The 22,785-nt window shown below is 37.5% G+C and overlaps 1 protein-coding gene across 1 annotated transcript; it reads right to left on the bottom strand.

Moving 5' to 3' along the window:
- Positions 1–6,458: 6,458 nt before the first annotated feature.
- AUG6 (HAUS augmin-like complex subunit) lies at positions 6,459–20,437 on the bottom strand. The gene is made up of 13 exons (XM_089148095.1): positions 20,100–20,437; positions 19,944–20,000; positions 19,718–19,812; positions 18,475–18,625; positions 17,959–18,084; positions 17,684–17,843; positions 15,098–15,158; positions 14,690–15,008; positions 13,058–13,183; positions 8,827–8,985; positions 8,455–8,707; positions 7,819–8,304; positions 6,459–7,360 (listed from the first exon to the last, which is right to left on the bottom strand). The coding sequence occupies exons 1-13, from the start codon at positions 20,313–20,315 to the stop codon at positions 7,320–7,322; spliced, it is 2,250 nt and encodes a 749-aa protein (XP_089004221.1). The 5' UTR covers positions 20,316–20,437; the 3' UTR covers positions 6,459–7,319.
- Positions 20,438–22,785: the final 2,348 nt, after the last annotated feature.

The following is a 22,785-nucleotide window of genomic DNA, read 5'->3' as shown; positions in this document are numbered from 1 at the left end:
TAATAAGGTTATATTCCTCCAGTTCCTAGCATCATTGTTAATTTGTTATGTCATCTACTATGGATAATGGATGTGTTTAATTAAGGTCTCTAAAAATATATTTTATTCTTAGGTGAGGAGGTCTCTTAGAATAATGGAAACACCGCATTCTCATAGGATAATGGATTTATGTAGCATTAAGGTCTCTTAAAATATATATTACCATTAAGAGAGGTCTCTTAGAACATGCATTGAGGTCTCTTGAGATAATTAAGAGTGTTCCTCACTCTTGCCGGTTTTGCAAAGAGAAAGATTTCAAATTGGATTTGCAATTTTTACTCAGATTCGTGAGTTTCAATAAGGTAAAATTAGGTGTTTTATGTTACCCATTAGATCGAAATATTCCACTGGCAACCTCTCAGGCCACACTGGCCATTCCCTGGAAAATATTCTCCATGAAGAGCAGCCGAACCCCAGCAATGGGCCATGGATGGCCAATTTTGGGCTCTTCCATGAATGATATGTCCTGTAATAAGTAGTAAATTAAACCTCAACTACCACTAAGGATCATGTGCTGGTTTTGCATCTACAGGTGGAAAATGCATGCACCATCCCAGTAAAAACTTCTGGACGAGATAGGATTAGTTGATGGCACCAACCAACAATGGGACAAACTTGATTGTTGCGCATTAAATATGCAGCACTGAAATTGAACCAATCAAAAACATGCCTGTACATGATCAAGGATGTATATTAATTCGAACAGACTCTATTATTCTACTAAGTCATCGATAAAAAATATGGTTTCAAAGATCCATCCTGTAAAATACTTGGTTAGTGAGAAAAAAAGGGCTAGTCAGTAGGTTGCCTGTCACACAGATCTTTGCGTATTTACTAATTTGATGCGGATGTTTAGAACAACCACGATAACAGCTGCCACACCTGTTGAAATCCAATACCGTCATTTCTTTGGATTCACATCCTCCGCTCCCCCCAATCCCTAGGGGCCGGGCGATCCAAGGTTCACAACGAGTAATAAAATTCAATTAGGGGGGTTAAAAAAATAAATTTATTTAAATAGATAACCGTGGATCTTGAATGCCCATGGCTCCATGAGGGAATACAGGAATTGTAGGGAAGGAAATTGCAGAGGATGTGAATCCCATTTCTTTAGGCATTGAAGCCGCTCTTCTTTTCCTCCGATGGTGTCTTTCTTTCTTTCTCTCTGAGCTCTATCTAAGCTCACTGTCGCCTCTTACTCAGAGCAAGTGACCTAACCGCGAATCGGTGGGATATTCATGTACGGAACGAAAAAGGCCCAAAGCTGAACAATGGACGTTCTTTATTCGAATAATTTAATTAACCCTAGGGAATTAATTTGAGTAATATGATTTACTCTCAAATTTCACCAAAACATGTGAATCCTTGCCGCTTGCACTACTGCATTTAAACTTAAGGCTTCCAAACCGAAATCAGAACCGAATGACGGACGAGTACAAGAAGACGGGAATAGAATGAAATTTACTTATAGAATAAAGAAGAGATGATACGTATCAGACAGTTTGTGAATTTTAGATGCAGAGAAGATAAAGCTTACATTCACATCCAGAGTAAGAAGGCAGCATTTGATTTGAGCCTCACTGCTACATACACATGGAAGAAACCATAAAAGTATCTCAAGCGAAATGAAGAAGAGTAGAAAGAGTTTTACAGGAAAAAAGAGGAGAAGAATTGATACTTTTGCGTTTTTTGCTTCTTCTCGGATTCGAGGATGTTTAGAGCAACTCTGATAACACAATCTTCTCTTTCGCCATCGAAGCCGTTCCTCATTTCACCTCCGCTTTGTTTCTTTCGTCTCTCCGAGCTCTATCGAAGCTCTCTCTCTCTGTATTACTCGCGCAAGTGACCTAACCGAATTTATATAGGAGAGAAGAACCGACGTTTATTCGAATAATAATAATTAAATTTTTTTCACAAATAATTAGAAAATAAAGGAAGCCGGAACGAAAAATATTATTTTTTTTGGTAGAAAACATTCTTAATTTGATTAATGTCATTTTTACACTCAAATTTTACGGCATTTTACTATAAAAATGTGAACCCTCGCCGTTTTTTTTTTTTTTTTTTGGGCCAAATTAAACTTTTATTTTTTTTTATTTTTTATTTGTTTATGAGGTTAATCGGGCCAGCTGGTGCGCACCACGATTACATCCTCAAATTAATGTCGTCAAATGGGTGCGAACCCAAGACCTCTCCCGAACCCTTGCCGCTTCCCTGGTGGGAACATCCGCCAACTGCTAAACCCCCCAACGGGTACCATCGCATTGAACGTGAACGAAGCGGCAGCGGGGAAAGTTGGTCGTCTGGTTTTACCCCCTGCGGTGCCCGGCCGGATTTTGTATTTCTTTCTAGTCAATACGGAAGAGGCTCATAATAGCGCGTCCCTTAGTGAAAAGGCTTGGAATTCTTTTCTTTCTGAAAAAATATACTTATAAGTGCACTTTTTTTTTTTTCTTTCTTATGGATTAAAATAAAATGATGCTATTACATGATATATTAGCGTTGTTGACATATTAATCATATTCAATTAATTAAAAAAATGAAAATATTTTAAGAAAGAAATATAACCATTTTTGTATGATTAGTACTTTTATAATGGTCGTATGATTGGATAACTGTTATTATTATTATTATTTTACTGCATGAGGTAAAACAACTTATTATGGCTTTATATTTTATTTTTTTATACAACCTCTTGTAGAAGATTAGGAAAAAAAATTAAGTCTAAATCAATGGTCTGTTTGCTAACATTATTTTTGTCAAATTCAACGACAAGTACAAACTCTTTAATTTATTTTTATTTTTAGGGATAGGATTAGGGATGTAAATGGATAACCCAATTTGGCTTTAGAATTAGCATTCACATCCATTTAGGAGTATTTGAATAGGATGCCGATATAGTATACTCTCTTCTTATCGATTATTACTTGTCAAATAAAATTATTCAATTAAGTACTTATTTAAATTTATTTTTCTTATTTGTATAAACTTTTTCCGAGTGGTATGTGACTATTTTTCTAAATTTGCTACTAGAATAGCTACTAAAGTTGTTAAATTCTTAAATTTCAAATAAAATGGTAAAGATGTAAACAGGTAGTCGAAAACTTGTATTCAAAATGAATACATGTCCATTTAGAAGGATCTACTTAAGAAAATAACTATTCGATTATCATTCAAATCCAACTGAATCCATCCAAAAACCGATAGAATATTCCGAATTTGGTCCGTTTACACCCCTAAATTGGGGTGGGGGGAGTCGGGGAATGAAAGACAAACATAGACTCGAGCGTCGTCCCAATGATAGGTAGCACAGCCACCAACATATTAGACACACCACACAAGTAAAAGACCAACAATAAACTGATAATAAGTAAAAAAGACAAATGATAGGTAGTACAGTTACCACCATGTCAGATGCACCATACAAGTAATAAATGACTGACAATAAGTAAAAATGACAAATGGTAGGCATGTCCCCATTTGGCCACTCGAACTCCTTTGGGTGCACTTCCTAGGCTCCCAAAATCAACAAGTGCTTGGAGGTTTATTCAAAGATTTAGTGTCCCAAGTACTGAGCTTCTCTGTCTCTAAAACAAAGAAAGTCGTGGCTAAAGCATCAACAAAACAATACTCTCCATGTAGAGATTGATCAAAGAAGACGCTGACCGAAGCATTGTTGAGGAATGTATCAGAGGTTTTGGTTATTTGCCCTACAAAGCGAGAATGACCGACGGCGAAACAGCAGGAGAGACTATTAGTACCTGGTTTTCTCAAAGCTTCATTCACCAACCAAGTGCCAGGATTTCCATGTTCGCGAATTTTGCCACACCTAGGTAAATAAATTTTTTGAACCACGATTTGTTGCTGAGGTTCATTCTCATCAAATTGTACCAATTTGAAAGGGCTAGTAGTCCAACAATCCTGGTCACAATAGTAAAGAATCTCAGAACTACTACTTGGTGAAATTGAGGTAGCAGCTTTGATGCCAATGAAGTCGAATTTGAGATAGATTCCAGCGGCGTTAACAAATGTACGATTCATCCGACCCAGAAACCCTAAGAAGCTAGAGTTGGTCTGGACTAAGGTTCGAGGAGGGTCGAATTTAGCCTCTTTTAGATTCAGCCCAGCATTTTTCTTCTTCTTCTTCTTGTTCATCTCATCTAATGCTGCTGCTTTGACGACATCGTCGAATTGACTTTGCAGTTCCTTCAGCAAATTATTCTTCTCTGTCAGTTCTGCTTCGACCTTTTCGAGTTGACCTTTTTGTTCCTCGAGCAAATTCTTCACAGCTAGTGCTGCTTTGACACTATAAATCTCCATTTGTGATGCATAAAGAAGATTGTTCTTCTTGATATCGTTGAGTTGACTTTGCAATTCCTTCACCAGATTATTCTTCTTTGTCAGTTCTGCTTCGACCTTTTCAATTTTACCTTTTTCTTCCTTGAGCAAATCAATCTCCCTTTGTGATTTATTCAGAAGATTGTTCTTCTTCTCCAAATCAGCATTTGCATTGTTTAAGCGGGCACGCAATTCGATCACGTCTGCTGACATTGGAAAGGGCTGCTGCTGGCTAGCGCTTTGGATACCATAATACCCCAACGATAGCACCATAGAAAGAAGATAACCATTATAAGACCCTCTAGTCTTCATGGTGGGAGAATAAATAATTCTCCCTTGCCGATTAACCAAAAACAGCTTTTCAGACAAGAAATTCTGGAACTGCTCACTTTTTCGCCCATCATAAGTGGCTCTCCACATTCTAGTACCCTTTAATGGCTCAAAAGATGATGGTGCTTTGAAGTCGAACTGCCAAATAGAGTAGTTACGAGGACAGACAAATAAACTGTCATCCTTGGACCAAGACAAACTCATATTTCTTATGAAGGAAGAGGAAAAAAACACAGCTTTAGCTGATGACAGAAATTAAGCAAAAAATCAGTAACTATTAGTGAGCTCACTAATAAACTTGAATATGGAATGAAAGACTCATCTTCAACCCTCATATTTATAGCAAAACTTAAGAAGGAAGCCTGGGCTAGCTGTTTCTTGGGAACCACTCTACAGGCAGGTTCTTGTTCTTTTGGGAGAAGAGGTCTCTTAATTAGAATAATTGATCTATATTGCATTGAGGTACCTTAGCCTTCTTTTCATTTTTCATTTTTTTTTCTTTTTTTGTTTTTGGGTGGGGGAGGGGGTGATGAAGAAGTTTCCTAGAATAATGAAAACTCTTCAATGAAGTCGGCTGGTTTCTTTCAACAATTGGAACACTGATATTCACTTTTATTATTATTATTACTGTGCGGGAAGATTAGGTATAGGTTTGATTGTTTTAATTATTCACATATGACAATAATCACAACTTGGTGACACCTCAATTATCTTTTTTTTAGTAACACATGGTGCTAATCAGTTGAGAAGGACATTAACTTCAGGTCTCTCACACCGTAATGACCAGCACCTCTTTGTGGAAAGATCAAGAATTCAATATTCCCTATAGTTTATGTAATAGTCCACACTCTCTAACATAAAACTAGCAATTTCAAAAAGAAACATTAATTTTGCATTTGCTTAAAACATTGGCTATTATTTGTGAATTTAAATTGAGTCTGACAGTAGGGTTTACTCTACTCTATCAACCCTTAAAAGCTATTTACATCTATATATTTTGCTTTAAGATCTCAAAGAATAAAAAACTAACACCGTAAATCGTTTATACAGAATGAGCACGAGTTGTTATCTGTTTTTGTAATAGCTAGTTTTATGGGTTTGCGTATTAAATATATTCAATAATTTGTGAATAACCACCTTATAAACGATAACCAATGACCAGAACGTAAAAAAGAAATGATTTTTCGTAAGGTATAAAGAAATCAACTGCTACTGTTGTATGGAATAAAACAACCCAACAACCATATTTATAGGGGAATCTTATTGAAGAAAAGGACAAACAAAAACAGAAGAAAAACTATATGTGGAGGCCAACAGTCAACAGAGACTTTATCCAGCAAGGCAAATTTTAATTTGACTAATTGATACGTATTTCATTGAGGTCTCCTAGAATAATGAGTTAAGTTGAACAAGCACCTTGACTTAGGATTGCTAGAGGCGTTAAGTTGCTTGACCACCTAATTTTTATTCTGGAACATTTATCATAATTGTTTTACTTTTGATGCACGTTCTTTAGCTTTCTTTTTTGGAACTGGTAGCCTTAGACATTCTTAGACTTGAAAACAAAGAAATTGTTGCAAGAGCATCCACGTAATAATATTCTTTTATCATCACTAGCTTGTAACCCAAAATCCTGAAATAGGAGTAAAATCAAACTTGATATATACAACTTTGGGGCTGCAATTGTCTTTAAGTAATACATATGTTTTTCTTCTTATCCAAAAAAAAAAACTTTGGGGTTAATAAACATTTCAGTCATCAGACCAAAAACTTCAAAGATGTTGCTCAAGTCACCTATGACAAAAGAAGGGGTAAATTTGGCATACTCCCAGTTTTCCTGTTAATAAGTAGTAAATTAAACCTCAACTACCACTCAGGATCAAGTGCTGATTTTGCATCTACAGGTGGAACATGTATGCACCATCGAAGTAAAAGCTTCTTTACTGGACAAGATATAATTAGTTTATGGCACCAATCAAAAACGGGACAGACTTGATTACCGCACAATATATGCGCAGCACTGAAGTTGAACCCATCAAAGATATGCCAGTACGTGATCGAGGATGTATAATAATTCAAACAGACTCTAATATTCTACTACGTCATCGATACAAAATATGGTTTCACAGATCCATCCTGTAAAATACTTTTGGTCAGTGAGAAAAGGGGCTAGTCAGTAGGCTGTCTGTCACACAGATATCAGCCCCACAAGCATTCCGGTCACTATTCTAATACATTTGAAATCAAACAAATTCATTACTGTTCCAGAATCACACTGAAAATTACTGACATCCAACATTCCTTGTTTCCCTTGTACATGCGCGAGGAGGGGGGGGGATGGATCAGAAAAAATAACAATCTAACCACTTGATCTGCAATCTAGAAGAAATATAAGGTGAGTTTCTTAATGATGGCCATCCCCACGTAAATTTCAGACGCAACAAACAGAATGAAAAGAACGAAATCATTATAGAGGAAATCATACAAACCGCAAGTCTTACAAGGGGAAAAAAGGAAATGAACTGTGGTAAAAGAAGTGTGAAAAAAACAGCAACCCAATTCACAAACTGAATAGCCACTCCGCATGACAGGCGCGCAAATCAAACTTTGTCTCAGCACTCCATTAAAGCTGTGTCAGTTTCCGATAATGGTGCTGTGGAAAAATTATAAACATTCAGTCTCACAACCAGTCTCAACCAACATGTGTTAATGGAAAGCAATATATATTGTTTAGAAAAAACAGGGATACGAAGACAACTCAGATATGTTACTCCTCTCTAGCAGAAGTCACCTCTCAAACATGCATATCCAGTTATCAAACAAGTATTATCCAAACCGAACAACAGACGGGTCCCTTTGGTAGAGCAACCAAGGTCCCCCTTTGGCATTGACCAAAAGCTTTGACATCACAACTTAATTAGAAAAAAGATAACTAGTACAGTTCTGATTCCTTTTAATGATGTCTAATGATGTTCTACCTAGTAGAACTAACTATACACGCAAAACATGTACATAAAATTACAAGGAGGAAAACATGCAAGGCTTTAAAAAGGAAAGTAACAAAAATGAAGTCAGAGCAATTTTGGAATTATCTGGTGAAAGTCCACATACCAAGCAAGTCTTCATATGCGGAGTCCGAAAAAAAAGAAGACTCCATTAGCAATGGGGGTGAGAAGTCCTGATCCCGAGTATCCTCCATGTCAAACAATGCTCTTTCTGCATCAGAACTGACATATTTGGAACCATTAACTGAGAAGAGCCTATTAGCTTCACTGCCATATTGGTGTGGTGAAGCTACATCATTCAATCTATTTTGTACATCATCATAATTGATCCTAACAGGGCCCTCAGATACAGAATTCCTGTGTAATCTGGTGGTGTCAGATGGAGAGCCAAACAGTCTTTTGCTCCTAACTGCAGCAGATTTGGTTTCTGGGCTCAGATGAGAAAATCCAGGCCCGGAAAGAGGAACAAAGAAATGTTCTGAGCTGCCATCAGATTGATAATCTCGTGTGGAGTCCATATTGGAGGATTGTGTGGAAAAAGCAGCCTCCCGAACAGATCTCCTCAAGTTTTGGACATATGAACTGTCGCCATCTGCAAACCAAAAAAATGACAATTCTTCAGACAATACAAGTGATCAAAAACTACTCAAGCTTGCCTTCGCCTTTGGAATAGGCAATAATCTCACAGAAATTAAAGGTATGGAGTGGACAACATAGTACTACTGTCTGAAGAAGAAAAAACCTTGGGGCAAAGTATCCACATGACTGTTTGACAGAGGCTGGTCCAGAGACTTCCCTTCGGACAAATTTTCCACCTGGCTGGCTTGAGAAACCAAAGTCTGCTTCTTTTGGATATTTCCCCCTTTTGTAGAAGAACTTGGGGTCAAACTAAACAAATGTGGTAGTTTCAAAGCTGGAGGGCTTGGGGAAACCTTATCAAGATGAACACTTGATAATTTAGAACTTACTTCTGCAACCTCATCAATGCCATTTTCCTGCCTCATTAGAACTGCTATTAGTATTATAAGAACAAGTGTTTCAGAACCCCACAAATCACCATATTCATATTCCATAATGTTTCTCCAAATAGATCAGTGTTCTCCAAAGAACTTACAATAGATCTTCCACTACTCTGAGCTTGCATAGGCACAGTAGATTGGCCACGATTTTTTGTCAGAGGAACAGTAGATGGAATACTGTTAACTTCTTCAGTTAGCTCTGAAATTGATTTCTTTATTGATGGAGCGATTTCCTTCAGTTGACTAATGAGCACCTGTGCAGAAGGGTATCAGTTTGGGATGAGTCTCCACTTGCCCGTTATTTAAAATATGTCATGTCAATCAGAAGCAAAAATGGATTGTGAGAGTACAACAGTTCAATAAAAGGAATTTTCTGGGAAAAGCTACAATGAAATTCACATTTTTCGCCAATATAACCTTAAATGAACATGAACTTGTCATTAGATACTACTTAGTACTGATACCAACATCATGAAAGGAAATTGCAGAATTAAATTTTCTAGTGAACTGTGCCCAATGAACAGGTTTTGTAGTTTTCAAGTTCTAACTCATTAACAAATATAAACATCTGTGCTGATAGAAAAGATGTATGGCAACTGCTAAAAAACCAATTTCCCTAGATAATGACTGTAGAAGCAGGACCCGTTTCTGATTATAAACTCACAAACTTCAAGTTAAATAGCACAACCTAAATATGGAAAAACTGCCAGCCATTAAAAAATTGATTTAGCATAAAACTAATAAATAAAAGCATCAAACTCTGGATTAAGGTTTTTCAAGGCAGGGTAAATGCAAGGCCTCAATGGCCCTTTCCGTTTGGGTGAGGTAAAGTTTCAGTTCTCTACCATCGGCTATTGCTCTCTGTTAGGACCTCGATTAACCTTTGAGGATCCTGGGCTATTACCTGCAAACACCCCTGCAATTACCACCCCACCCCACACATGCACACTGCAATTTGAATGGTGAATCAAAGCCTGAAGAAACTATAAAGAGCTCACTCAATTAACCAAGGTTATTAAAGTGGCAAAGCGTCCAAAGCGATTCTCCGTCTTGGCGATTAGGCGACTAAGCGGCGCTTAGGCGGCAATAAAGCGACAAAAGCGGTTTAGTCAATATTTTTAATATAATTATTTTTAAACTACTTTTTAATACAAATACTTTTTATAATAAACTAAAGTACTAAACAAACATTCAACAATCACATTCATAAAAATAAAAATAAAAAAAACATTCAAGAATCACAATTATGAAAATTATCCAAAAAAAGAAAAAAAAAAACATAACTTCATCTCATCAAGCATCATAAGATTCATAACAATAATTATGTAGTATGTACTATATCAGTAATCAATGTGAAAAATGAAAATGAAAGTAGTAATTTTACATTCTTACTTACCTCTATGATAGTGTGACGCTAAATAAGTGTCTTGTACTCTTGTGCATAGATCAGTAATCAAAATTGATGTATCCATTTTTCCCTTTTTTTAACCAAACAGTGCCGACATGATAAATTAATAGATCTCATTATTCCGATTTCCAAGTCATTGTCTATTTAATGATTCATTGATTATCGATGTTGAATATGGCTCATGCTTCACATTCTGTTGCTGCCTTGCACTTTGGGCCTCGGAGTTCATTTGCAAATTGGGCCTTGATTCTAAAATTGCTCACATATTTAAATTTATATACGGCATTTTAGAATATATTATGATTAAAAAATAATAATAATAATATGCACAAATTACAAAATGTAAAAAAACGGCTACTTTAGCATCTAGGCGGTAATTTGGCGCAAAAGGCGGCAAAGCAGTAGTTCCTAAGCAAAAAAGTGGCAAGAAATCAGCCCGTTAGTTAAGCGGCAACAATTTAAGCGGTTCAAAAACCGCTTTGCCGCCTAGGCGGACGCTTTGATAACCATGCAATTAACCCAACACTATGATTGAGTAACATGATTGCAATACAAGACATCCCTCAACCTGAATCCCAACGCTAATTGCCCCATCCGAGGGTATTCCCCTCCCTGCATGCAAGCTTGCCCTTACAAAACACCATTCAATCCCCCTTGCAACTATTCCCTCTCCCCACTCATATAGCCCCCCAACAATCCCGAAAACATCCAAAATAATTACTTTCCACATGGGCCAACCTGAGAGTGGATGTTCCCTGATAGAACCCTGCCACCTATCCTTGTCCCCCCTCCACCCACATGGTTATTTTGATACCTATAATTCCCCTACCGCTACACCCTCAACTTTAGTGTCTTAAGAATACTTACCCCTTCAGTTTCACCTTGCCCTCAAGATGAAATCAATGTTCCATCCAGTATAGCTAGTACCATGCAACGCTCATTCCCCGTAGCATCAACACTATCGACAGTGAATCCCCTGCCTTATTTTATCCAGCTCTTTTCTAATGTTAAAGACTAAAACATATCTTCTAACTCATCTCTCTGAGGGTCTGTCAATGTCCATTCAAGTCTTACACGCCTGCTTCTTCCTGCAACGAATGTGGCACCAAACTCTTTCTCATGTTCTGGGCTCTTTGTAACTGGCAAAGGGAGTGGTGCTCATAGACAACCCCCCCCCCTTCTTTTGATATGCAAGTTGAGCCCAGCATTAAGGAAGATTTCATAAACGAAGTCGCCATCGCCAACAAACCCTCAGGGATATGGCCGCAAGATGCAACACCGTGACAGCGTCACTATCAAAATCCAAGCAACCACCTTCACCACTGCAATCAACCTTTGGTGCCTCTGGCTGGCAAACCCGGTAGGGCTTCCACTTCCCGTCACAACAAAAGTCCCTGCTCGATTTTGGGAGGTTGAAGACAATGGTTCACTCCTCAGTTTGGTTGGGCTACCATTGGAGTGGTTCCTTGAGTGGGACCTTGGTCAATCTGCTTGAGTTGGACCCAAGTTAATGTACCATTGGGATGGGACCATGTTATTGCCTTAGGGTTTTTAATGGCCCAACTTTTAGCTTCCATGAATTGGGTGGCGTCCCACATTTGGCCCAATGGAATCAGCCTATAACCAAACTGCTGTTTTAACTCCTTTGTGCAACCTAGCCCTAACAGCCCCTTTGAAACCCCCTTCATCCCAAGCTACGCCAGCCATCGCAATCTTCCCACCTCTCCCTTTGTAGTCAACGGTGGTGACATTCGACCAGAGGGCCATCACAGCACTCTGAAGCGTCTCCATTTGCAGTGTACAAAGTCTTCGAACCATGGGCTTCTTCAACCCACAACTCAACAAGTCACTACAACTCCTTGGATCGCATCCACTCCAGCCTTGTTTTCTCTATGCATTCCGGCAATTTCGGATTCACCTAGCTGGTCTTCCTCATCAACAGGTAAGCTCTCAACTCCTCCTTGAACTCGTTGAGGGCTTCCTCCTCTCTCCCTATTTGCCACGCAAGAGACCCTATCGGCCAACAATTGGCCTTGCAAGGCCTTCACAATGGCTTCAAAACCCTTGACCCTGCTCTCCATTCAGTTCCTTGCCTTCCACCGGGATCAAAAGGCTCTGATACCAATAATTAGGACCCCAATTAACCTTTGACGATCTTTATGATGACCTGCAAGCACCCCTGCAATTACCGCCATAACCCATGCATAGCAATTCGAATGGTGAACCAAAGCCTAAAGAAACTGTAAAGAGCTCACTCCATCAATCCAACCTAAGATTGAATAAGACATTTGGAATAGAAGATATCCCTCAACTAGAATCCCAACTCTGATTGCCCCAACCGAGGGCCTTTCCCTCCCCTCAAGCAAGCTTGCCCTTATAAAACACTTACAAAACGCTATTCAACCCCCCCCCCGGGGGCAAACTATTTCCTATCCCCAACTAATAGGCCCCAACAATCCCCAAAATACTAATTAACTAATTTTCCACATGAGCCAACCTGAGAGTGGATGTTCACTGAAAGAACTCTTGCCAGCTTTCCTTGTCCCCTTCCCCACATGGTTATTTTGATATCCTAACAATCCCCTAAACCTCCACCCTCAACTTTAGGGTCTTAACACAATAACACTCTCCATTCAGATGATAATGGAAAATCCAATTTCAGAGACATGAATGACAGACTAGATTAGGGTGAAAACCATGCATAGTATACCCTAAACCAATCCAGTGAAAAAAATATAGACAACAAACGAAACACTACTAGAATATAATTTAAAAAATGAGAAAGAAATAGAGAACTACAACAAAGAGAAAAAGAAAAAAAACTTTAATGGTACTTCAAAGTTACATTCAAGAGTCAGGACCAACACACACCGAAAGTAGAAGTCTCTTGCATCCATGATAACAATTCTATTCATTACCTGTATGCTAGCTAAATGCTGTCGATGTTCAGCAAGCGTTGCTGCTAAGGATTCTGCATGGCCACCAGTACCGTCATCATGTGCACTTCGTAAGAGTTCCGGACCCTCCCCATCATTTGCCTTTGCCTACAACAACAATATAACAGGTGCATAATTATTAATACTTCTTCAAAGAAAATAAAAATGAATTTTTAAGTGTCTCAATATGTTAGCAAAATCTAAACCAATGGGAATTAAGATGGTCAGCATAGACCCAAAAGCAAAAGCAACATAATAGCAATGGATGCCTATTTAACTTCCATAAAGTAAGACAGAAATTCAGAATGCAAATGAAGTGAATGGATATTGAGATTGCTCAAGCTTGGTTGGACAATCATGAACCACTTTGGAAACCTAAGCCAAGGATTTGTCCATAAAGTTTCTATATTTATGCAAGCAAGTGTTCATCATAATCACTGTAATACATAAGAAAACACAGATTGAATATTGAATAAGAATGAGATTGAATCTAGTTTACTCAAGAGTGTTGCATGTTTTGATGGTCAAGCTGATCAATCATTACAACCTTGATTTCTCCAATTTTCTCCTTTTCTCTTCTTCTTTTATCTCTGAACTTTTTCCTCAATCCTGACAGGAAGCCTCATGTTTGTGGGTGATTGTCTCCCCCTTTTACTTCCTTTTCTCTTGGACATGGATTGTTTATCCATAGGCGACCTTAGGTCTTTATCCTCTGAACCTCAGATCCAAAATATTTCCCTCACGTGAAACCGGGAAATATCAAACTCAGATCAGACTTGATCTCTGCTCCCTTGCCTGGTTTAGTTTCAGTAGCCTTTTATCTCCTCCACAATTGTGGCTTTGAGTTGTTGTTGGCGTTGATTCAAGATACCTCATCAGTACCAACTTCCACTGGAGGCAGCAGCCTCAACTGAAGCATATACAAGTTCCCTCCCTCCTTTGCAAGGTGTTGGATTTCTGCCATTCCAGTTCCTTCCCAAAATTGACGAAAGTACCTTTTTTTTCCCTTTTAATCAAAACTGTTTTATAGCTCAAGCTCCACAGTTACCCTGTCATTTGTTCTTATTCAAACATTTAACCCTAGTTTATTTTCTTCAAAGTTAGAATTAGATCTATAAAATTAATAACTTCTCCATCTTGCCTTTGTCCTACGTCGCAGCATTTAATTCTGTACGATTACAATTCTGTCAATCGCTTATGGAATTCAACTTATTTATAGAATTGCAACCCCTCTGAAAACATTATAGCCTTCACTTTTTGGTATTTAACGTTGGATTAGAGTGTTTCCTTGCTTGGGAGGGTCCACAAGCAACCCAACAGGGGTTATATTCCAACAGGGTTTGCACGAATGGATGCTAAACCTCAGTGGGACCACAAACAAGCACATGACTTAAGGCATTCTATGACAATCAAACAATTTGTCAGAAAATAGGCAACGGTTTGCGCAGTATAATACAAGCTTCATACACAAAAGATGACAGCTAACAAATGCACCTGTAAGAATACCGAAAGGAAAAAATCCAGAGCTGCACATGAAATTTAATAATTCCAAAAGATTACACTAATGCACGACAACAGATTAAGTGATTAACCTCAGAAAAGAAAAGCATCTACCAGATAAAGTGACTGCTTATGAATGCGTTGTAGAGCATGCGTCCAACGTCTGAGAACTTCCGCTATGTCAACAGTGGGGTGGACCCTTCCATTTCTATCATCCATCCTTGCATGTGTTTCTTCATAAACTTGTAAATGAGATGCATCTGAGCTGCTTTTTGGTTTTTCTCTATTTACATTGGTGTATAGTCCATCTACCGGTTCTCTGTCACCTGGTGTTGAAGTACAATTGCCAGGCTGACCAGCTGACAAATCTGGATATGGAACCTGAGAACTTTGATCCATAGCAGCAAGCAAGGATGACCCAGAAATGCGGTACCTGGTAAGGAATATTATTTATTATTTATGAGTAAAAATATATAAATGCTAATATTGCAAGGATGGTGACCAGGAGGGAAGGAGGATTACCTATGCTCACGATGGGCAATCAGATCCTCAATTGGGCCTGATGCAAGAACTTCATGTTGACCTTTAAACAGAAACGGCAAAGTAATAATGATTAGGCAACAAAATTAGAATAATCTAAAAAATCATAGAAAGACACCACTATTTTTGAGAAATGTTTCTGGTAATGTGCCTATATTTGTAATTCTTTTAAGCGTGCACAGAATATTTGAATGGTTAGACATTCAAAAAAGATAATATAGAACATCCCAATATTGGACTAGTGAGACAATGACATGAAACGAGGTAAGGATCAAAAGCTTCAGGTCTAAGTGTCTCGATCAAGAATGCTGGAGATGGTTAACAATCAACATACTCATGTCAGAGCAATAATTTGTCAATCAGTACTCGAGCGGACACTAATTACGGAAAATAGTTGGATGTGTTCAGATAAACCAATCTACACAAAGAACTCCCATTCAACGAGCAGAAGCACAATACTGCAGTTGATAGGCCGATTCACTTTGTCTGATAGATTGGATTGCCCCATTCGGCGTTGATCAAGATTGGTATCAAACCATCGCCAGAAATATGTATCAGACAGGGAACCTAGAAATACCTTATTCCATAGAATAGTATCTTATTAAAATAAAATAATACAACATAATAGAACATTTACTCAAAGGTAAGTTTCTCCAAGTATTTATGGCTGTTAATAAATTATAGGTAAGGGTACTTGAACCAAGTCTGCCATGGGGGTACACTTGAGTCAAGTACATTATAATGTGTAATCTTCTCTTTTTCCCTAGTCTTCTAGTGCTATTTTTAGTAACCGCAGGATATTTGTTCTGCTTTAGAACTATTTTATTTTCCTTCTAAGGTGTATTAGTTTAGGAAACTATTTTTAGGCGTCTGGTTGTATATATTGACTGCATGAGGGGGAGAGTGGGTATTTCTGTGAAACTCTCCCTTCTCCTCTTCTTCTTCACTTCTTCTCCACATCTCCTCCTTTTCTCAATTGCTGGTATCTTGTCCACTTCATCTCACAATGGCAATGTGACTTTTAACCAAACAGGAACCCATAATCATTGATTAGTCAGATGATGTTATACACTTATACCTAGAAATTATCCTCAAAATATTACTCAAAACATGCTTTTTACTCAGCTAGAGATGAGCCCTCTATACAAGATGTTAGATTAATTAAAAAAAAGACTTACAATGTCTGGACCCTTTTCCAGGTCCTATAATCTGGAGTCCTTGCCATAAAGAGCTGAAAAAAAGTTGGCAATGTTTCTGAACAAAGTCTAATAACATGACAGATCCATCCATGCTAAATTTTCATTGGAAACCCTCAAAAAGTTATATATATACATCAAACACATATAAAAACTAACCCTCCATCCAGCCCTTCTCTTTTACAACGATGCCAGGAACTATTCCATTAAATTTTATTTTTTTTCCTCCAAATATTCCATTGAGTTACTCTATGCTTAACAAGGGCAAACTATTCCCCCAAGCAAACAAAAGCTTGACTCATCCAGAAAACATCACATCTGTTCAAAAGCACCATGTCATGACTCATGTGGCATATTCTCAAAATAGCTGAAAAGACAAATTCTGGGGAGAAGGCTTGACCAACACATAAAAAGGATGGATTTAAAACATTGTAGACATGCAGCTGAGATGGGACTCTAAAATTGTCAAGTGGCTATTCTGGAGAATAAAATGCTTATCTGACAATAAAAAAACCATAATGTTTCTCCATGAGGCCTAAATAAGAGCATCATGAAGGCAAGCTGGCAAAGTGGAAGAACAGCTATATAATTGGATTGGGTTTGATAGGTGTTTTCTCTATCAACTTCTTTTAAGACCTATTCACAAAACCCTCAAACATGCAATCATCATACATTGCTAATCAATCACTGTCTTAAAACTAAAGATTAATCAACCAACAAGAACCTAAGACAAATTGATCTCTGTATAACAACCGACAATTTTGACTTTTAATCAGCCTCTGTCGGTTTTGGCATTTTCTCGAACCCTAACCGCTTGACCTACCATATTGATATTTCCACCTAACACCCATAAACCTCAGAATTCATCAAACAATCAACATCTGAAACACTGTCCCTCAAACCAAATTCCATCATAAATCCCTAATTAAACCAAGCAACATCATAAATCCCAAATGACATTGAATGCTAAAGATCCTAGAAACACTAACAGCCAGAGGAGACGATTGTCAGGAGACTGTATATTTGGTATCTACCATATTAGTCAATGCTTCATCATAGATACAGAATATTTAAATACCTAGGTTGAAACATCACTGCTTTAACATCTGTAAGAATACTCTTCAAAATAAAGCTTTTTCAATTACCACTCATGCAGCCACATAGAATATATGCAAATCTATCCAATCAACTGATTCACCAGGCCTCAATGAAGAGATCACTTCATAAGCCACCCCATTCAAGCAGAGGATCAATATCATATCAAGAAGATTATCTAAATCCCGGAAATGCAAGGTAGACTAAATCCATATGATATAATGATAAAACAGGCAACAATGGGCTTAAAAAAGAGCAAATGAATTTGCAAACTTACTCTTACGAGCTAATAAGGATTCCCACAGGCGAGTAGCCTTGGAAACCAAATGTGAATTCTGATCCAATGGGCTGGAGACAGAGTCATCCCACAGTTCACCATCAGACTTTGCTTTATTTCTCAAATCCTGTAGTTTTTCCAGCTCTTGCTGCAAATAAGCCTGACTTGCAGGATTGCAGGAAAATGTCAGAACTGATATATCCAGAAAAATGTTGAACAGCTTCTACCTCTAAAACTTTAGTCCCTCAAAGGAATATGAAGAAGTTACGGTCTACCTCTTCAGCACAAAGACCACGAAACTCAGCAGTCATTTCATGGGCCAAGTTTGACCACATGGTTTGTCTATGAACAGCTGTTTCTGCATTCTTAAGAAATTTCCTTCGTTCAAGTGCTATCCTAGCCTGTTTGACATTAAAGAGTCAAACTAAAACTAATAAGTGTTCACAGAGGTTCATAACAATTAGCTCAGGATATTAAATAAATATAAGGCACCATTGAAGAAAACAGCAGCATATGCAACACAAGATTCTCATTCCTACCCAGACCAACTTTCTTCTGACCCATCCTCCAATCACACAACAGCATGCAAGTACAGAAACCATACAGTTGCAATGAAAACACAACCTATTTATTCCCAAAAAAAAATGCACAAATACGCAAAAATTCAACCAGTCATCTGTACATTAACTTAGAAGCACTCAACCTAGAACTTAAAAAGTTTTGGAGAAGAACAGCTCAAAAATTCCAGCAAGACAACCTTTCTAGTTTTTCTAAATAAGATATAATTGTACCTTTGTCACAGGAAGTAATGTAGCAGCGTGAGAAAATGCTACATCTGTCAATGAAGCAGGCAGAGGGTTGGAAGTTACATCAGCCGCAAAATTTCTTCTGTGAACCTCTCGTAAAGCATGCAAAGAAAGTTGCCACAGTAGTTCAACAAATCTGCAAAATGGGGCTTCAGTTCCTCATTAATCAACATTCTTATGACAAATATTAGAAACTCAGATTGTGTGTGTTATTACACAGAAAAATGTGCACCAAATGACCAAGTGAAACATTTTTCTCTATTTGTAACAATGCAATTTTACAGCCCAAATACTCAAGAACATATGAAGCACAGATAAGTGTCTAAACAAAAAGTAGAATTTTTCTTTTTTACAACTGGTTATGTGAGAAAAACTTCATCATGGAATTTCCTGTTGAATTTACATATTGTGAATAGTCATGAGACAGACCCGTTTCATAATCCACCTGGTGCTTTTGCTTCAAAAACACCAAAAAAAAATCTTCATGTTTCAGTTCCAAGAAACACCATTAAAAGTGTTTGATAGAACTTGTTTCTGGACATTTTTAAGGCTCAAAGCTTCAAACACTGTAGAGTTCTGTATTTTATGTTTAGGTGAATAATGACCATCATAGCTCTATTACAACTTGTTTCACTTAAACTTCATGTGCCTTCAAATTTTGTTTCAAAGGCATAAATTCCAATTTTTGGTTCCAAAGTAACCAGAAACAGAACATGCGTTATCAAACTGTTTAGACCAAAATTAAAACGACTGCTTTTCAAAGCAGAAAACACTAAAAACAGCTTTTGAGTGGGTTATCTAACAGGTCCGGCATCCTCACATGGCCAACCGAGAAACAGACACCTTTAGTCAGTTTCCTAGCGTGGAGTTATGTCTGATAAAATAAATACTAGGATACTAACAAGTTGAAATTCAATTAGTAAAGGAACACTCTGGGGTTCCAAAGGACAAATGCAAGACGAACTTTCATATAGCATGTGGAAAAAGTCCAGCTCCATACTATACATAGATCGTTTCAAACAACACCTAATGATCCTAAAACAGGCTTCTAACTCTGATTCTGAGCCAACGAGATCGTACTGGTTTCCAGAGTATGAGAAAAGTATCTTCCATGTCTATAATAGTAGAGAAATGCACCGGTATGAGCTGCTTAAAGGACTGGATAAGAAAGAAAAAAGAGAGAACATAAACTGAAACACAATTGAAATGGAATTGAAGAAGTACCAACCTCGGCCCGCAACAAGTCGCAAGAGAAGAAACCCTTGAATTGCTTCTAGGTAGTGCCCCTTGCGATTCGAGCTCGTTTATGATTCCCTGGACGACCTAGAAAATAAAAGAGAAGAGGAAGGGGCAGAACAAATGAAAAAACTTACGCACTCGAAATACAGAAGAGATGAAATTCAACATCATTCAAATCAATTTGCAGAGCCTTAAACGAGAATAATTCAATTTACCTTTCGGAAGTCGCGAGACTGTGCAGAATCGAAGATCGGCCAAACCCTATCAAAATCCTGCAAGATCTTGATCGTTTTAGAAGGATGAACCGAACAGAAAAAAATGATTGAAATAAAAAAGGGATAATATGTGATCTGCAGAAACATGAAAGTGACCTTTGCAGATTGAATTGGACCTCTAAGGGAAGATAAGATGAAGTACAGAAGTTGTTCGCCTAACTTGGGGTTTGAATGGCGAAAAAGCCCAACTCGAGGGGTTCCATTGTTGCTTCCGACGCCGAGAATCGATGGATCAAGCCCTAGTAACAAGCAGTTCGTGTACATTGCACTCTCTAGCTCAACCTCTCTCTCCTTCTCTCTGTCCATTGTCATCTCTCGCCGGTCTTTCCCCCTCTGTGGTTCTCTTCTCTTTCTCTCACCGGCTTGTGTACTCTCGCTGAACGATGTTTAACTTTTTCGGTACTTTCTTATCTTTCCTGATTACAGTCGCTGATGGCTGTTTATTGTTAATTGCTTGGTTCGAGGGTTTCAAAATTCGTCACAAGACAGCCCCTCAAATTTTATTATTACATATAGACCCTTAAAGAACACAAAAATGCTGTGCTTAGAGTTAGATTAACCCATGTGACCACGAGGTAACTCGACGGGGGTAAATTTTGTTTTTAGGTAAATAGACGGTGGTAACTGGTAAATTAAACGGTCTGCTCGCAAAAAACCAACTAGGCACGTTTGATTTACAACCAAAAAAAAAAATCCAGGCACGTTTGACCACCAAAAAATTTGAAATCGCACGTCTGGAAAAATAATTTGAAATCGTAAGAGGGACACTGACGTGCGGGACTGGCAACCCCAATGGGCAGGAATCCTTCATCAAATAAATAATTTTTATGACAATTTTACCCCTTCTCGTCTGACACTGCCATTTAACGGTCATCCCTGCTGCATCCGAAGTCCGTTGATATACTAACGTGCATGATACCTTTAGTCAATTAATAAAATCTTTTATCCAAAAAAAAAAAAAAAATTACATAAAATCAAATGTTCATGGAATGAAATTACCTCCCGTCATATGGTTTTTCTCATGTTCATGTTCCAAATTCGAATCTTCTCTGCAGTTCTTTTTTCGCATTGAACAACTGTGTGTTCTTTGACTTACATATAAGATCACTACCAGCTTTTGTAGATTATATTTAACCTCTAATGAGACTACGTTGATGCACCCAGTGCTTGCACTAGTATTTCACACTACTAATGTGTGCATAAGTCGAACTTAAAAGTTCAAATATTGCATAACCAGGGGCATCGCCACTACTGCATCCCCTATTTCTTATCAAAAATAAATAAAATAATGAATGAAACCACCTAAGTTAGGGTCCGATGATTGATTTAATGTGAAAAATATTTTATTATCAACGTATTTGATTACATTTTGATTAATCATAAGATGTCATGTGCTTCACTATTCGAATACATGATCCAAAACCTTCGTCTTCGCCCTATCACTCTGTCTACTTCCACTATATCCTACTTATGTTTTCTCTCTCTTACAGTGCCTCTTACTCCTATAATCCTGATTGATGACTATGTGCAAGTCTACCCTTCAACCTGGTAATTCAATTATCGACATTCAAACTCATAGAGGTCAAAACTCATATATATATAAACAGTCAAACCTATAATTAACATTATATTATGCAAAAGATTGGCTCATGTAGAAACTCCGGCAAAATCTTTCATCTATACAATTCTCAACATCAACCTTCTTTAAATTTGATTCATTTTGGCACACCAATATTGATTCCATAGATTGAGGCTTTTATAATTATGCCCTCACTTTCTTCTATGACCAAATTTTATTAATTAATAATACTTTATGGTAGCATATATTTATTTTGGTGAAATTATGAATAGCATATTGTTCCCACCAAAAAAAATTGCTAATCAACATTTAATTGTAAAACATCTATCGGTGATTTGGCTTGGTTCTATAATGATAAAGAAGCTTATGTTCTTTTCATATGACAAATGACAATATAACATGGTTATTTCAAATGATGTCTTTGTAATTAGATTTAATGAGATGCATATTTATTGCTTGATGATGAATATGAAATTATGCCAAACAAAGCGTATTTCTCACCTTCATCACAGTGGAGTGTTTCATGTAGAATTGAAGCCTGTATATAAGTCCAAAATAGTAAAATGTAAACCTGAACAAAAAAAAAGGAAAATAAAAAATCTAAAATGTGGACAGCTTTTGCCCCAACAAGGTTACACGGTTACACAATTACACTGCTCGTTACTAAACAAATGTCATGAATTCACACACCTCATGCTCAGGATCATGACACCCGCATGATAAACTGATAATCCCTCATGGTAGTGGGATTAAGAATCTCAATTCTCACAATGCATAACTAGGGATTAAGAATTTATTCAAAATAAGTCACAATTATAGAAATAGATTAGCGAAGTAAGAGTAATGGGAAGAGACGTATGTAAAAGATAGAGAACTGTGAGGGGTGGCTAACATCTACATTTCTTAAGAAGAAACTTGACTGCTACAGAAACTCTTTAGACGAGTGAAGAGAGATGATTCCAAACCTAATTTTGGAGGCTCTAGTTGATTCTTTATGCATTAAACCATGTGGGTCTAGCACATAAAAAGACACAGTAAATGTGATTAATTAAATCTACTATTGCTTTATCCCTTTTAAAAGGACATTATATTATACATTCCATCATATAACTTTACAAGCGTCACTTTTTTGTCAGGTAAAAGAGGGTGAGTTTGGCATTTACCTTATCTGCGGGGTCAAAACTAGTCATTTGATTGCAAAAA

Source organism: Hakea prostrata, chromosome 3, assembly GCF_041222555.1.
Source record: "Hakea prostrata isolate BN-2017 chromosome 3, UWA_Hpros_2, whole genome shotgun sequence".
In the NCBI taxonomy this organism is placed as follows: Eukaryota; Viridiplantae; Streptophyta; class Magnoliopsida; order Proteales; family Proteaceae; genus Hakea; species Hakea prostrata.
This window is presented reverse-complemented; position numbering and strand designations above follow the sequence as displayed.

Coding starts and splice junctions, on each gene's coding strand:
- AUG6 (XM_089148095.1), bottom strand. CDS start 20,315: ATGACAATGGACAGAGAGAAGGAGAGAGAGGTTGAGCTAGAGAGTGCA. Junction 20,001..20,099: donor GTCCAATTCAATCTGCAAAG/GTCACTTTCATG, acceptor AAGATCTTGCAG/GATTTTGATAGGGTTTGGCC. Junction 18,626..19,717: donor GCGACTTGTTGCGGGCCGAG/GTTGGTACTTCT, acceptor CCCATTTTGCAG/ATTTGTTGAACTACTGTGGC.